This window comes from Pelmatolapia mariae, linkage group LG14 (assembly GCF_036321145.2).
Source record: "Pelmatolapia mariae isolate MD_Pm_ZW linkage group LG14, Pm_UMD_F_2, whole genome shotgun sequence".
NCBI lineage: Eukaryota > Metazoa > Chordata > Actinopteri > Cichliformes > Cichlidae > Pelmatolapia > Pelmatolapia mariae.
The window spans coordinates 39744519-39762803 of record NC_086239.1 but is presented as its reverse complement, the minus strand read 5'-3'; the positions used below and the strand labels follow the sequence as shown (position 1 = coordinate 39762803).

General features: G+C 45.0%; 1 protein-coding gene across 1 annotated transcript; it reads right to left on the bottom strand.

Annotated features, from left to right (window-relative positions):
• Window positions 1–3414: 3414 nt before the first annotated feature.
• LOC134641722 (P2Y purinoceptor 14-like) lies at window positions 3415–17247 on the bottom strand. The gene is made up of 4 exons (XM_063494241.1): window positions 17231–17247; window positions 16817–16946; window positions 7723–7982; window positions 3415–5663 (listed from the first exon to the last, which is right to left on the bottom strand). The coding sequence occupies exons 2-4, from the start codon at window positions 16934–16936 to the stop codon at window positions 5033–5035; spliced, it is 1011 nt and encodes a 336-aa protein (XP_063350311.1). The 5' UTR covers window positions 16937–16946; window positions 17231–17247; the 3' UTR covers window positions 3415–5032.
• Between the last annotated feature and the right edge of the window lie 1038 nt (window positions 17248–18285).

The following is an 18285-nucleotide window of genomic DNA, read 5'->3' as shown; positions in this document are numbered from 1 at the left end:
GCAGAGAGTTTTGAAAAGGAGGCCAAAGGTTGTCACAGCCACTCACCTTCTGGGCTCTATTGAAGCTGCTGTCTCTCTTCCCCTCTGTTTCTCCCACTCCTGAACAACATTTGTGGGAGTGCATGTGTGGCTCCTGCAGCCACTGCTCCATGCTGTGTGCGAGTCACCATTTAGGGCGACCTTAATTCAAGGAGCTTTACACACGGTCCCAGAGCGACTTTTGGTTAATGAGGTTTTTGGAAGAAAAACTGTGGAAAACCTGTGAGCTGTTGGTCTGCTGTGACATTCTGTATTTTTGCTTTGACAGAGCAAGTGTTTTCTTTCTGGTATGAGTGGGCAATTTTTATTTTAACCTTGGACACATGACCTCAACTTCCTTCCTTTTCTTAATTATAGTTTATTTGCTTCCAGTTCAGTTATAAATAAGAGTTTTTGTTGCATGATCATCTATTTTGTTTGAGGTTTGTTTGGGTCTGGCGATAGACCCCACGACCCCACCTTTCACTTTCATTTGATGGATCATAACATAAGTCGGGGTTCATCCAGGATATATTTGTGTAGCCCGGGTATATTTTATGGGGCTAAGTTTTATTTCCAGTTGGATATATCTGAATAGTTCTGTTGTTTATTTTACTGTGTTGATAGTAGTGGTAAGGAAGTGTGTTTAGGTGCTTTTACTTTGAAAGGGAGAGAGCGGAAGGAGAGACGGGGGAGAAGCGGAGGCAGCCACGAGAGAGCAGAGGAGAGAGAAAAGCGTGCGCGAGATGCGGCTAGCGTCTGCAGAGACTTTTCCCAATCGACGGTGAGGATAAATCATCCCACGTCGATGGCTGAGTAACAGAGCGTGACTGTGAGGTGGTGCGGCCCGGACTGGTTTGCACTATTGCCTCGAAATATCCTTAGTTAGCGGCGTGCTAACTTGGCTAATCGGAGTTAGCCCTCAAGGCGGACTTCGCTGGGCGTCACCTGACCTTCACGGAGCGGGAGGCTACTGATTGCCAAGGCGGGCCGATCAGGTTTGCTGCTCGGAAGGAGTAAGTGTGCAGCTGCAGGGACCTAAGGGACGGACCTCTCGGCGTGCCGTGAGTGTATTGTGGACAAAAGACTAAGGTTTCCAGGTAGGAGCACCATTTTGTTTTCTTTTTAGGACCGTGGGTTCCCACGCACCCTAGCATCGATCCAGGCCTGCACCGAGGGGACTTGGGAAATTGGGGTGTGAGCGAGTGTGTGAGTGTGTGGGGCCCATTACGGTAATTGTTTAACTGTTGTTATTGTTATAACTTATCATTGCAAGAGACTGTTTACTTTAATGATTTTGTGGGTGTTTATCAATCCATTCAGTAAACCCGCTTTGTTGAAACGGAAGATATTGTGTGTTGTACTGTTTCTTATCTATAGTTCAGAGTAAGGTAAAAGTGTATCTGAGTGTTATATGTGTGTAAATCAGGGGAACTTGCACTGAGGGCAACTAAGTAAGTTCAAGGTAACTAGAACTCAGGGCGTACCCGGCTATAGTGGAGTACACAGTCTGGGGCGCTACATTTGCATAAACAGGACATGTCATTGCAAGCATAAGCAGTCACTGGGTCTTTCTCTTAGCACAGAGACCAGCTGTAGCAGCACCATAGTAAGAGGTGTAGGGATGACTTACGTACCTGCTCCCCTTTACTGTGTTGCCTTTTATGTTGATGTACATTACTCATTTCCTGCTAAAGGGTTTGGTCTCATTGTAGGAAATTACATTAAAAGGTATATCGAGTCCTATAGTTGTACATAGTTCTGAGGCCATTCTTCTGAGAGAGCTTCCTGAGATGCCAACCACACAGAAAGCTTCAGGACTCACCCAGACCATGACACCAGTATCTACCCTCACTAAATATGAGCACTGACTCCCTCATGTGGAAGTGGGCCTCAGGTTCAAAGTAATGTATTGAAAGGTTTAACCCAGGGCTCAGCAACCTTTAACACTGAAAGAGCCATTTGGAGCCGGTTTCCACACAAAAGAAAACACTGGGAGCCGCAAATACTTTTTGACATCTAAAATGAAGATAACACTGTATTTATTGTTTTTTACGTTTATGCTTTGGTGTGTTGCTTATGAAATCCATAAAGTGCTACAGAGAAAATTACATTTTATTTATGTAATTAACACATTTTGAACTCTTAAAGAAATATAACAAAAGGAAAGACACCCAGCTGAACTAAAATGATCCATGTAGCAAACAGAAACTGTTATATCGCCTTTGGGCTTTTGGAGCCTTGACCTGACTTTTAAAAAATAATTGGAAAAAAAGCACTATGCTGCTAAAAAATTAAAAATAGATATTTGCAAAATTCTGCCTAAATGTGTATTTTACCTGGTTAATGTGTGTGGCGGGGCGTGGTCTGCAGCGCCGCTGCAGGGGAGGCAGACGCACCTGAGCGGCACCTGCAATCACGCCTCTCCGCCTTAACGTCTGTGCTATCTATGCTGTTGTTGGTATGTGTCAGGCTGTGAGCTGCAAAGCTACAGCCGGCTGTATGCGTACAGCAACCGTGTGTGAAAAGTGGTCAATAAAGAGATGCTGAAAAGCGTGTTCATGCAAACATCGTCGGGTCTGCCGTGATATGTTTACAACGGGACTTCTGCTCCTGAACCTCTGCGCACAGCGTCTGCAAATCGGGGCTGTACGAAGTCACTTTCATCTTTATGCAGGACTGTAAGCTGTCGTCTGTGAGGCGTGAGTGGTGTTTGTTTTTAACATAGTTCACAGTGGAGAATAGCTGCTGACATAATGTGGATCCGAAGATCCATAATTGGCCTACCTGGGGTTGAAAGTCTCAATATATGCACGGCGTTTCGGCGGGTACACCGGCTTCCGCGAGTGTGACGCTTATTTTGAGCGATGAAAAAATAATAGAATATAATTTTATTTTTTATATTTCAATATCACAATAATCTTCCAATTTAGAACTACACGTTAAAAAAGAACTAACATAAATAAAATACACTTCAGCTAAATATTTTCCCAAACCACGCAGAGCCGCACTATAAGGACTAAAGAGCCACATGCGGCTCCGGAGCCGCAGGTTTGCCGACCCCTGGTTTAACCTGATCACTGGGTTATGTAAACCCCGCTGAACAAAATGCGATGCAGCAGCAGCTCGTCAGTAATAGGTGGGGATTCGCAGCATTTCCTGCATATAAATGTGCAATCTGAAGGAAAGGAGCACAGTTTTGATGCAGAGAAACTTTCCAGGTTAGTAGCATCGATCGAACACAAGTCACCTCACGCGCAATGTGTGCAGAGAGCCAATGAGAACACAGAACTGAGACCATGGGATACATCGTCAGCAATGATAAAGCTTCTATGATTTATAATATATATTTATGTTTTATTTATATATGAAAACACATTTATATACATACACGTATTGATATTTGTCTGTGACAAAAGAACACAGCTCAGGAGAAATGCCCCTGTGTTTGAAACCGAAGCTCTGATGTGTCTGTAACAGACACCACGTTGGAGTGTGAGGCTGTTCACACGTGCGAACCGCAGCAGGACTCCCACATTCTGAGCCGGCAACAGTCATCGTGATCACAACTTTACATCTGTGTGAATGCTGGACGCAGCTGTGGTGCTGAGCCTGCTGCTTCGAGGTCGCTGAGTCCTTAAAAAATTTGTTTTTACTAAGAAGAAAATCCAGCAGCGTGAAAGATGCTAGGATGACCTCACCTGGAGTACCAACACACACGCACGCACACACACGCACGCACACACGCACACGCACACACACTCTCTCTGGCCACACTGACTTATTTCCTGTTTGTTCACAGCTAGAGGCAAGAAAATGCAACCACAGAAAACTCAGAGGTGTTGCGTGAGTTTGTGGTAAACAGATTGCACGCACGTATCTACACTCCACTTGGTTTTAAAAGCCTCTCACTGGGACTAACATTATCTCACACCATCTCTTTTTGACACAAAATCACTCACTGACAACTGTCCCGTCTCTGCAACATTTCATCCTCCCTGCTGAAGGGAAACTTTAGCCTGATCTATAAATGTGGACCACAAACCGGATCTCTGATTGATCTGCACGTTGTTCCCAAAGGCTCAGGGCTACATTACCTGTCGTCAGTCAGCTGGTCAACTCGAGCTGAACAGAACTGATTTGATCTGAGATTTAATTTGAATGTTCTGGTTTCACAGCTGTCCCTCCTGTCACTATCAGCCACTACAGCGCTGCACTGCATGCTGGGAGTTTGTGGAATTTATCGATCAGTGAAAATCTCTGACACAGAGGCCTTTAAATGCTTCAAAACTGGAACGAATCCAATCACTCCACACACACACACACACACACACACACACACACAGTGGCCACACTTCCACTCTGCACTCTGACACACACACACACACACACACACACACACACACAGTGGCCACACTTCCACTCTGACACACACACACACGCACACAGTGGCCACACTTCCACTCTGCACTCTGACACACACGCACACAGTGGCCACACTTCCACTCTGACCCATTTCCTGTTTGTTTTCACAGTGAGAGGCAGCACAGACTCAGACATGCCACAGACATACAAACATCTTTATATACAACTAAGACAAAAGACACAGCGCACACAGAGCCAGGGTTTAATAAGTACAGTGCTGCTGTGTGAACACAAAGTGAATGAAGAAGAAGCAGCTCAGGATTACTGGAGGGAGGATTCAGTGCACACGTGACCTTATAAACTTTAAATGTTTTCTAAGAGCAAAACAAAATGAAATAAAACTATAAACTAACATTTAGAAAACCTGCAGGTATTATATTATAAAAAGCAAAAGCAATAAGGACATAATGTCCTTTCATTTATCCTTTAAAATAAAACACTCAATCAAACGTCCTCTTGGTTCTTTTAAAAGTTTGAATCAGTCTTTCAGACACTGATCGCTGGCACCACGTCGAGTGTTCGAGGTTAAAAACAAATAGCAAATCTGAGCGTGTTATAAAAGGCTGAATGTTTCTTCACAGTTCACTGGTTAGGCTTGTTGCTGCTCCTCGCTGCTCTCGCTTTCCTTGTTCATTTGTCGGACGTCGGCCCGTTTCTTCCTGGACAGCGTCCTCCTCCTCACCTGGGCCCGAAAAGCCTTAGAAAGGAAAAAGTAAACGAGCGGATCCAGACAGATGTTGAGAACTGACACTATTGTCGTCGCTTCCTTCAGGTTGTATAGCATCAGCTTCACAGAGCAGTTCCACTGAAAAGTATAGGGAAGTCGCACCAGGTGATACGGGACGAAGCAAACACAGAAGATGCTGACCAGCACTAAAATGTTCCTGCGAGACTTCACTAACTTTCTGGAGCCCGAGGAGGTCGGCTGCCTCTGCTGTGCCAGCAACACCCTGCGGGAGGTGCTGTGGTAGAAGAAGACCAGGGATACGAGGACCAACATAAAGATGATGATTGCACTGACGTGGACTATTTTATCCAGCAGGTTGACCTGGAAATCGCAGTGGGTGGACTTAGAGGTCAGATTCTGGGCGATGATAAAGAGGATGATGTAAACGATCGCAGGGATCAGGAGGAATACCCAGGTGACCCCGGAAATGATGTGGGCGGCTCGTACCGTCTGTAGGACGTGAGTTCCTGAAGGATGAACAATTTTTAGATACCTGAAGAAATGCAATAAAGAATTTCAATAAGGGGTCACAGTGATACTTGTTGTAAGATGCAGAAGACGTGCATTGGTGTTTACGGCCATTAATCTGGTGACAGAACCGTCGAGACCAGGGCTGGACTGGGACAAAAAATCGGCCCGGGCATTTTGACTAGAGACCGGCCCACCAGGTATTATAGGAAAAACCATAAAGCCTTTGAATGAAAACAAACGCTGTTGTCACAGTGATGTACAGTGTCTTGTTGGTAAATATGTATCAGTCTAATAAACTTAAACCTACACCATCCTCCCTATTCTGGTATTCTAAACAGTACCCGAAAGTAGACTGCTTGGTCGAGTTAACCTCCTGAACTATCTACAACACATGGTGAAAACCTGAAATTAAGACAAAGACTAGAGGTGAGACATGATCATTACTGATTACTAATGACAGATTTACATATATTTTCATAAACAATTAATTTGCCACATCAATAAACAGCATGGCAGGGCAAAATATTTTTTCTAACATGGCAACCTTTAAAAAGTGAGGAGATAGAAAGACAGGTGAGAAAGAATAAAACTTAATTGACTTTTTGATGGCATTTTACACACAGTACTAGTACAGTATCTAGATAATGTGGGAAAATACTGGCATCATATACAGTACTTAGCTACTTCTGAAGAAATTATGATGGGACCCTAAAACAAATTACTATGTACAATAATGGATTTCTATACATTTTACATCAGATGAAAACGTTTGTTGTAAGATTCAGATTCAATTATTTGTTAAAAGCGAGACATTTTAAATAAGAATAAGAAAGAAAAGTATTTCTTTGTGCCCCCCTTTCCCTGTTAATGTCCTACCTGGCCCCCTGGCAACACTTTGCTAGACCCGCCCCTGCACAGTTACCAGCTGTCAGCTACATAGAAAAGGATCCTGGTGTTATTTGTCTCTCAGAAACAGTTCATAACTTCCCTTCAACTCATTCATGTCACCTAAAAGGTAAACCTGTTTCTCCATCACCTGTTCAGCTCTGATGATTCAGTAAGGACATCTCCTGGTTTCATCTTCATGTTTCCCTCTCACCACATATCCAAACCGACATCATGACCAGCAGCTTTTACAGCTGTGGCTCCAGCAAACATCAGCTGATACTAGAAATTAATATTAAATAAATTCTAACAACAGCTGATCAAGCTTAAACGTGCTGCTGTTGTTTAGCGCGACATCCGCTGGTTTCCTCTTTTTGGCGCAAAGTGAGCGATAAACAAACAAGTGAGACGATCAGCTGATCATTGATCAGTTTCATGATTGAAGTAGCAACAGGAGAGGGAGGGGGAGAGAATGAGAGGAGAAGAGGCAGCTGTGCAGCAAAAACAGAATAAATCCAGCTTTGTGTCTTTTTTCCATTCTAGCTGAAGTCCGGGACAAACTGTGTTCCTTTTCACCTCAGTACGAAACACGTAATATTTTCTCTGAATACGGGACAATTCAGTTTTTTAAGGGGCGGTTGGCAACTCTACTAACTAACCTTATGAATAAAATAAAGTTCACTATCAGTAACATCATAGCACCCACCCAGCTGTATAGAAACTCCGTCATGCTAGCTAGTACACAGTACGAGTTATTGTAACTGACTGTAAAAAGTCAGCACAACGAAAATAAACTCCACCTAAACTTGGTTTATATCTGACCCAGATAGACTGCAGGTCATAACTTCTTACCTGAAGTTCAGTTCATCCTCTCGGGTCTCTGCTCCTCCTGTCTTTCCGTCATCCATCTGCCAGCCTGTTGCATCTGCTGGCCTCCACCACTTGCTACTACTGTTACCGAATCTGTGGAAGCTCCGCAATTGCCACCACCAAACAACAATTGAGTTATTTTTACACATCTCCCAGCATCTGGCCAATCCACCACCTTTCAGTGTTTATACCTTTACGGAAAAAAAACGAAAAAAAACAAAACAAAAAACCCTATCGGCCCATAAAAACGAAAGATTACCATCGGGCATACCGCCAGTCCAGCTATGGTCGAGACCGACAGTCTGATGTCACTAAAGGGTTACTACCTGTTGGCAGCGATGTACCCCATAAAGAGGATGCTGGCGTACATATTGAGGAAGAGTGCAGAAGCCCCGATGCTGCAGTACAGCACATGGATGGTGACGGACGCACTGGCGTAGTTGGTGATGCGGATGGGCAGGCTGAGACAGAGCAGGAAGTCAGCGGCCGTCAGGTTCTTCAGGTAGACCGTCAGGCTGCTGGATACCCGATGATGAGCTCGGCAGAAGTAAAACTTCATGGTGAAGCTGTTGAGAAGTAAACCCACCTGAGGAGGAGATAGAGAGCGGGCTCAGGACAAGAGTTTGGTACCCTTATACCATTCATCCACAGAAAAATGAATATCTCTGAGTTTGATCTGCTGGTCAACGTGCCGTCTCTGACTAGGCCGGAGGACATGAAGCACACTGCCCACTCGTGTGGGAGTTAACTCTGCCCTCAACCCCCTCTGCTTGACTCTGATGGGATCTTAAATTACCAAATTAACATCTTGCTTATTAAATAAGAATTAAATGAAGTGACTGAGACTACAAAATCACCATAAAAGATTAAGTGAACAGCATGTTACGTTGTGGTAACATGGACACATCATGAGACGTGATGTCCTGCTCCAATCACACAAAGACAAGGCCGACACGACGAGCAGCTGAGAATGCTAAGCAACTCCAGGAAGCCCTGACAAGTATGCCCAATAATAAGGCTCCAGGTCCAGACGGCTTTCCTGCAGAATTCTACAAAGAATTCTGGACAATTTTGGCACCAGTATTCCACAGAATGTTGCAGGAAATCAAGGAAAATGGCAGACTACCACCAAATATGAATTCTGCCAACATTAGTCTCCTACTAAAACCAGGCAAAGACCCTTTATTTCCCTCAAGCTATCGTCCAATATCTCTTATAAATGTAGACCTCAAAATAATCTGCAAAGCTCTCTCAAAAAGATTAGAGAAAATAACCCCCCTCTTAATTCATCCTGACCAAACTGGTTTCATAAAAGGTAGACACTCATCAACAAACACTCGTAGATTACTTAATTTAATAGACTACTCATGCAGTAAAAACATTGAAACCATAATATTATCTCTAGATGCAGAAAAAGCGTTTGACAGAGTTAACTGGAAATTTCTATTTGCAACTTTACACAAATTTGGTTTTGGAACCTCTTTCATAAACTGGATAAGAATATTATACAATTCCCCAACAGCTTGTATCAGGACAAATGACCAGACATCCTCCAGCTTCTGTCTCCTGAGGGGCACCAGGCAGGGATGCCCACTCTCCCCTTCACTTTTTGCAATTTTTATCGAACCACTAGCGGCAGCATTTAGACAGGCTACAACAATTAAGGGCATAAAATGTAAGAACATAGAACATAAAATCAGTCTCTATGCGGATGATGTGTTGCTTTTTCTGCAAAACTCACAAACCAACCTTTCTGAGGTAATTACTCTAATAAACTGGTTTTCAAGAGTTTCAGATTATTCAATTAACTGGCCAAAATCTACAGTTCTTCCCATTAACTGCTCCTTCCATAACTCTTCTTCTGCCCCACTACAATCTGGAAATATTAAATATTTAGGTATTAATGTTTCTCCTAAGCTTTCAGACTTAACTAAATTAAACCACATCCCACTTCTAAAGAAAGTAGAAGGCGATCTGACTAGATGGAAATCTTTACCCATATCACTCATGGGAAGGGTCGCCACTATAAAAATGATGATCTTGCCAAAAATAAATTACTTATTTTTAATGATCCCTAACAAACCATCACAAGATTGGTTCAGATCTCTGGATTCATATATTTCTAAATTCCTTTGGAAAGATAAACCCCCGCGTATCAGCTTAAAAACACTACAAAGAACCAAGGATAGAGGAGGATTAGATCTGCCTAACTTTCAACAATACTTCTTAGCCAACAGGCTTCAGTTCATTTCAGAATGGTTAAAACATACCTTCTTAGATGAACCTTGGCTAGATGTTGAACAGGCACTATGCAATGATCTAGAGATTTCAGACCTACTATTTATCAGCTCAAACATCAAAAGACATGAATGCTTTAAAAGCATCAACATCAGCTCTTCTCTGACAGCATGGTGGGAGTTTCTAAAAATAACGGAGTCTTCATTAATCCCATGCAAACGTACACCTATCTGGAATAACCCTGACATATTACAAAACAATAATATGATTAATTTTCCAGAATGGAGTTGTAAAGGAATTAAATACTTAGAACATATATTAGAGGGAACAGAATTTATTTCATTTGACAGACTAGTTACACAATATCGGATCAACAAGAAAAGATTTTTAGAATATCAACAAATTAAATCCATAGTAAAAAAGAAATTTTTACCTCTGTCAAGCTGAATTACAAACACCCCCAAGTGCGGTACACTTTCTTACTCTTAAATCCCCCAAATTATTATCTAAAATATACAGAACACTTTCTAAAATAGATGAATCAGTATCCCTTCCTATTGCAAAGTGGGAAGCAGATTTATCAGTAAGCTTAGACCAAAACTTCTGGTCTCAGGTATGCTTAAAAACCTTTAAATTGATTAAAAATCCCAGTCTGCAATTAATACAATACAAAATACTACATAGAGTGCACTATACTGGTCATCGGATGTTCAAGATGGGCTTTACATCTTCCAACAACTGCTCACACTGTCAAGGCAATACACCAGACAATTACATCCACGCTCTTTGGTTCTGTCCACCAGTGCAGAAGTTTTGGCGTGAGATATGTGAAGACTTATCAAAGTGTCTGAAATGTAAAATTCCAGCCTCCCCTTTAGTGTGCTTGTTGGGAAAATTGGATGATGTCACTACAGAAACTAATACAGTCCACATGGTCTTTACTGCCCTATGCATCGCCAAGAAAACGATCCTCATGAACTGGAAAAATAAAAATAATCTTAATCCTAATCAATATAAAAACCATCTAATAGATCACATTAGTCTCGATACAACCTCTGCCACCACATTAGATCAATCCCTCTGGGCTCCTTTGATCGGTTCCATCACCTAGCGGGGGTGGGGGGTCGTGGTTTGGTCCCGCCTTAGCTATTGTGGTTGATGTGGAGGTTGGGACGGGCTTGGGGCGCCTGGAGAACCCCTAGAGACGTTATCCCTGGAGGGCTCAACCCGGGGGGTTGTGGTCATAACCTGGTTAGTGGCTCTGGTCGCTCTTAGAGGGTGTTCTCCTCGTGGCTGCGTGCAGCGGGGCTGGGGGAGGGTCTGTACTGGCGGACGTAGGTTACTGGCCTGGTAGCCTGGCTGCCCCTGAGTGGATCCGGGGCAGGCGGGGGGGCTTGGGGTTCGGGGGTGCTTCGTCTGCGTGATGGGGCTCTGGCTGGGCCTTGGGGACTTCGGTCCTCGTCGGTGTGTCGCCGAGGTTGTGGGCGGGTGGGCGCACAGGGGCTCAGCCCTGGCGCAGGGGGCCTCTGGTGCATCGGCCTAACTGGGGGGCTCTTCAACTGGCAGGGAGGTTGTTCCATCCTTGCAGGAGTCCACTCTGCAGGTGGGGGAGAGACATAGGAGAGGTGGAGAATAAACCTAACCTGGGTGTCTGTTGTCTTGTGTAGTCTGGGAGATGATTGAATGTTGGGGTGGGTACAGTTTCCTCTGCGGTGGGGTAGGGTGGGCTTCCCCAGGTCCTGTGGGGCTTGGCGGTGCTGCTACCGTAGGCCCCGGTCTGGATGGGCCTGGGCTCCCTTGCCTTGGTGGGTACCAGAGGACGGGGGTGCCTACTGGGGTCAGCGGGGGAGCTGGCCCTAGGGAGGGGCATCTTGCCCCTCCCTTCTTTTCCTCCCCATCCCCGGCTGCCTTCCTCTTCCCGCTCCACCACACCCACCCACACAGGTAGGGCCTTGGGGTGCGGGTGTGTCACCAGGGTGCAGGGGAGGCATTCCCCCCCCCCTCTGTCCCCTTCTGGCCACCTGTGCCTCAATTTTATTCCACAACTTAGACATCCACATTCCTCACACTCTCATAACACACACATATATATAGGGCCTTGAGGGTGACCACGTTAACGGCTTCCAGTGGACGGTCTGTGTATTCAACCTTACCTCTGGTACCGGTGCCCACCTCTCAATTTTAAATCCATGTAGACATTGAGGGTTCTCGGGAGGGGCCGTGCTAACACCTGCTGCTCTCCGGCAGCAGCACCATGCCCTCCCTTGTTTTAAATGCACTTTAGAACAACACGCAGCAACACTACACATGAGCGGGAGGAGGGAGGTATGGGGTCTTCACACACCCCCGTTCTCTACTAGCCATCGGGGCAGGGGGCTGGGAGGAGGTGTTGGCTGTCCGATGGGCCTCCCTGCTGCCGCGGAGCCTGGGGCGGTCTGCTTACCTCCACCCCGGGGGGAAAGGGTCACATCTCTTGGGTCTGGGTGCCGTTTCCCCCTCTGGGGGTAAGGGTACCTGGACCCGGGGTATAGAGTATGTTTGGGGAGTGTGATTGTGTGTACATGTCCATGTATGTCTATTACTACGTTGGATGAGTGCTGAGTGTTTGTATATGTGTGCATGAGGGTGGGAATGCATGTTTGTGTCTGTGTGTGCCTGTTTGTCTGTGTCTATATGTCAGGTCGGGTCTTAGACTCCACCTCTTTGGGAACACCCAGGCCCTCCAAAGTGTGGAGGTCTATCTCCCCTCACCACACTCCCTGCCGGTGACTGATGCCCTCAGGGGTCGGTGCATTGGTGGTTCTTGGTGTCCGGGGCTGGGCGCTCAGGTATACACCAGCTCACTCCCGGTGGCTACTTGGCGGGACCTGGTGCCTGTCGCTCGGTCAGGCCTCCTCCGGGGCAAAGGGGACCCCCCGGGCCTCCGGCCTCGGGGTCTGCGGCTTGGTTCACTCTGGCACAGCTGGCTGCCGGCAGAGCCGGCGGGCAGGCCAGTGCAGCCCCCTCTGGCTTCTGCTCCGTGGCTACTGGGTGACCCCTCGTCTGGAGATCTCCTCAGCCCTTCCCAGGAGGGTGGCACGGATGCCCCAACGGTGGTCCACCTTGGGCTCTCGCACTCTGGGGCCTCTGGATGTCTGAAGCCTGGATCTTCTCCATGACTGCTTCATGCCCTGGGGGACGGGGCTATGGCCCCCCACACCCTCTAGCAGACCGTTACATGGAGAAACCTTTTGTATACAAGCGCGCTGATCCAGACAGGTGTGCACACGGGTGTTCACTGTTCGTAGACATAAACTACACCTTTCTTAGCTGCTACTTCAAAGCACATTGTGCGCTGTCTGTCCTGTGTGCTGCACAACAACATTCAATATTTAATATTTACTGCTGTTCACACTTAGCTAGATTAACGGGATGGTGTTGTGTTTAGTATGTTGCTTTGTTTTTTTTTGTTGCTTGTTTTCTCTTCTTTTTCTCTCAACAGGTGATCCAGGAGATTTTTTTTTCTTTTTCTCTTTGTCTTTGTAAGTGCCCTTCCTCACTGTCCCTCTTCCCTTCTGTTTTTCTTTTCCTTCCTCTCTTTCCTATCCCCCAGTCATGTCTGTCCCATCTGTAACAACTGAAAATAAAATAAATAATAACAACAAAGCTTGATCAAATGGACCAATACGGCAATGCCATGATGATCCATTTGGCAAAATAAATCCATTTGGTATCCTTGTTGGTCTTCAGACAACAATTCTGACGGCTAAAGAACCAAATGGGACAGACAAAAAAAAAAAAAGAAAAAAAAAAAGAGAATGCTAAGCAGCGCTTTATTGTCTCAAACCATCCGCATTCTTACCTAATGGAAAACAGCCAACATACACACACGCACATATATTGTGAAGGGCGGAGCCAAACATAAATAGGACATGGATATGTCCTCTGAGCTTTCACCTTACCCCCCTACATCTGGCCTTTCTCCACCTCATCCCCTGACGACAGTAAGTCTGATTCCCCTTGCACAGTTTGGGTTTATGCCTGTTTTATGCCTCATCCTGAAGTATCGACATCAGTTTTAAGTGTGCAATAGAAAGCCCGCTGTCCACTACAAAGAACTCTGATCAAAAGTTCTGGAAGTGGTACAATTACTATGCACTTCTGAAACCCCAAGCTTTCTATCCCATACCATCCTGCCCCCAACCCCCAAAACCCAGTTGCTGGCATTAAGCAAACCAGTTTCTTGCACTGAGAAAAATCAAAATCTTTAAATTGACTTAAGAAGATCTGCAGGTAAAAACAAAAACGTCCTGATGCATGTTCAGTCATCCAGGTGAGTAAATCCCAAAAAGTTGATTCTCTTCATCTGGACGTAGCGTTTTCAGGCGGAGAAACGTTTCGTCATTATCCAAGTGACTTCTTCAGTCTCAGCTGACTGCAGGTTTCCCCAATCTTATAAACAGGACATTTGCATAATGACTGAAACCAGCCCAGTGAAAGTGGTAAACCAGGAGGATTGCCAGGATTTATACATCGGGGAAACCAAACAACCTCTGGCTAAGAGGATGGCACAACACAGAAGAGCTACCTCGTCAGGCCAGGACTCTGCAGTCTATTTACACCTACAGGCCAGTGGACACTCTTTCAATGATGAGGATGTACACATCCTGGACAGGGAGGAACGCTGGTTTGAGGGCGGAGTCAAGGAGGCCATTTACGTGAAAAGGGAAAGACCATCTCTGAATCGAGGAGGGGGCCTAAGGGTACATCTGTCACCATCTTACAATGCTGTGATTGCAGCCATTCCCCAACTCTCTGTGAATGGTACTCATGGACATTGATCAGTGGTTGTTGATCAGTGGGTTTTGGTCAGTGGTTGTTGATCAATGGTCATGGGAATTTGCATAATTATGATTAAGGAACTGACCTCCCAGCCCATTGTTCCTTCAGTGGTGCTAGCTTCAGTCATTATGTAAATGTACTGTTTATAAGCTTGGAACCTGCAGTCAGCTGAGACTGAAGAAGTCACCTGATGATGATGATGATGATGAAACGTTTCTCCCACTGAAAACATCCAGATGAACTTTACAGAAAAGTGTGAGAAGCACCTCCTCGGCTTTAGTCCAAGTGAAAAACAGGTGGAGTGTGCTTTCACCCTGGTGCGGTCTTTAGCCATGTCTGTAGCTGCTGTATCAGATGAGTTTGTGAATAAAATTGTTTACCAGTTATTCCTCACATGCCAGTAGAGCAGCTAAGACCAGAACAACGAGCTGACCCTTGTTTGAGGGAAATTATAGCTCAGCTTGAGACTGGGGACATTGGTTTCACCCACCGTTAGGAAGATGATATTCCCTTGCTAATCAGGGAATTCGGTCATCTTGAGCTACAAAATGAAATATTCCGCCGGACACGACAAGATGGAGGTTTTGTAACCTGGCAACTAGTTCTTCCAGAACATTTTTGAGTGTCACGGTCCTGGGTCAGTGACCCAGTGTTTTCTGTATTATTATTGTTATTCTATGATTTCTTCGTTGTATATGACTTTTAGAGTTCTGATTTCCGATTTTGTATTCTAGTTCTGAGGTTTGTGTTTAGTATAGGTTTAGTTCTGTGCCCAGTCAGCTTCCTGTTTTACTTTGAAGGTCAGTGTATTCTGTTTTGCTTCCTCCCAATCTCGTCTATGTAATTAGTGTCAGCCGTGTCTCCCAGGTGTTTGCTCTTTGCCCTGTTCCCCTTCTGCATTTAGTGTCTGCGTATGTTCCTGTTCGACGTTGCGTCATCCCTCATACTTGCCTGTGTGTTCTGTTTCAAGTTCACTTTCTAGACTTCCCAGTTTAGTTTCTGTTTTGTGTGTTTGAGGTCTTTGAGTTTGAGTCCACCACGAGTTTGCATTTGGATCCTACTTTCCTGCTGCTGCACACAGACCATGACATCCAGATAGAGTCTCCATGATGATATAGGCCACTTAAGCATCTCAACCCGGTGAGAACAAGTCATTACTGGTCAAGGATGGCCGCAGATGTTGGGAGAAAGGTTAAAACCTGTGGTCCCTTCCTAAAAGAGCTGCCCCTTTGTTCACCATGAAGTCCACCAGGCCTCTTGAGCTTGTCTGTATGGGCTTTTTGTCCACTGAGCATAATAGGAGTAATATTAAGGACATTCTCGTATTTACACATCACTTTACCACGTGCCATCCCAACCCCAAACCAGAACGCTCAAACAGTGCCTGTGGGATAATTTCATTGTACATTATGGCATTCCTGAACGTTTCCATAGTGACATCAAAAAACTATAAAATCATGGGTGTTCACAACATTCGTACCACACGCTAACATCCCAGGGGAAACCATGTGGAGTGTTTTAATAGGACGTTGTTTGGACAACAAGGACAGCTCACAGTGGCAGAGTTTTGTGAAACCATTGGTCCATGGGTAACAGCTTTCACACCTTATGAATTAATGTACGGTCGTAAACCCAGATTGCCTGTTGACCTGGCTTTTGTTTTTTCCCTCAGAGACGATGGCTACAGGTCACATTCACCATATGTGCGAAGTCTGAAGCCACGTCTGGAACAGAGTTAGAGGATTGACGTGTGTGTAACTGCTGCTAAAGTAGAAGCAGTGCGTGCTGCCCGCTTAAGAGGGAAACATAAACTTGCTGATAAGTGAGAGTCAGATGTTTATATGGTGGTAAACCAAGCTGGAGGTCTCCCAGTTTACACCATAAAGCCTGAGAACAAGGATGCTCCTCGGTGAACTGGCCATCGAGATCTCTTACTCCCGTATGTCATGAAAAAACTCACACGTAAGCCGATAACACGGTAGTCAGCTAAACAGTGACGAGCCCTCTGAGACAGAGGAGGATACCATCGGGCTTCGTGACTCACCACAGTACATGAGAGTCCTGAATCAGCTGATGGTGAAACACTACAGCTGGACAACACTGGATATTAAAAGACCAGGATCTGACTTCATTTCCCTTTCTATCTGTGCATTCACGCTATTTTGGTTATTGTTGGTTGTAACACAGCTGTGTCTGCACTGTGCCTGCCCATGCTCTCTGCTGAAGTCTTTTATGTTACACTTGGATCTAAGACTAAGGACTGTAACACTTTTTTGCTGAAATTTGAAGAAATTTCTAAAATGTAAATTACCTTAATTAGTTGTTGATAGCAATACACTGATCTGAGTCGCTGAAACTCACCAGAAACACCAAACTAAGGATGGGTATGAAGAAGAGATGGGACACGGTGGTGACTGGATTACAGCTTTCTGTCTCATTGGAAAATGAAGAGCTGTTGTTGAATGAGGCCACTCCACTCATCTTTCTCTGGCTTTGGACAGAGATAATCCACATTAATATTCTCTATTATAATTATATAATATATAATAATTAAAAAATCATTTTGACAAAGAGGAGAATGATTACTATTAGCTGCATATTTAAAGGAACGTCTGACTTTCAAGTATCTTATTGAAGAAAACGATGTTAAAACCTTGTGATCATTAGTACAGTGCACTGACACTAACCCAGCTGAACAGCTGCCATCTCTATGCTGAACATTAAAATATGGAAAAGCATGTTTTTCTGCAACAAACACACACAGAGCACACTCACCCTCAACTCTCCTCGATGCCTAACGTGTACCACACTACTTCCCCTCTGCTCTTACACAGAAAGAAGAACTGCTGATAACCACGGATGTGGTTAGCGTGACGTGACGATAAAGAGCCGCGTTATTAGTCAGATAAACCACAACACACTCAAAGGACGCTTTAGGTCATGGGCCGAACACGATAAACATTTACTGAACAGACCAAAACTAAACGTTCTTCTAACATAACTATAAATCGAAGCAGTTGGGATGTATGAGTCTGAAAGATTTCAAACGCCGTCTTTTTTGTCTGGACTCACGTTCGACATGCAGCTCTTGGCTAGCTCCTCTGCCACAATAAAACTTTCACGGCTGTGGTAAATTCCCTTTGGTGAAAAATGCCTGCGGTGACGTCAGATTCCTCTTCAACCCTCGAGTTTATGGTCTGCATTCAAGTTTTTGAACTTGTCCTGATGTTTTGTGTGGTAGTGCCATCTTAGATTATATTCCTAAATTAGAGTCACGTTAGCTCCACGTGTAAGACACACAGGTTTCAGTCAGCATGTACTAAACCTCCCGCTGAGTCTGAAAGGCTGTTTTCAGAATCAACTTGTCTCTTGGCCATCGCTAACGGCTCGTTCTGACTTGACATTAAGGTTGAATACATGAACAGACGCATCACTAATCTGACGTCATCGACGTGGGAATGATCACGGGTGGCCTGTCGTTTGGTAAGGCAGCTAAGGATCTCAGGGGTCAGTTATAACACTACGCCGGGCCGGATGTGGCCCGCAGGCCTCGAGTTTGACACCTACCTAACAATCTTCTACATTTTCTGCACCACTAATTGAATGCATGTAAACTGAGCTCATTCATGGTTGCACTGGAGGGAGCCTGGGTTGGGATCTTGCCCGGGGTTATTTGGCATGGTGGAGGAGGACCCAGGGATCAAACTACCAACCTTCCCATTAGTAGATGACCTGCTCTGCAGTCACCCCGATGCATATGTGCAGTTCTTTTCTTTCCGCTCTTTCATGTGGGATGTTGTTAATTCTGCTAGTTAAAGTAACTAGTCTGA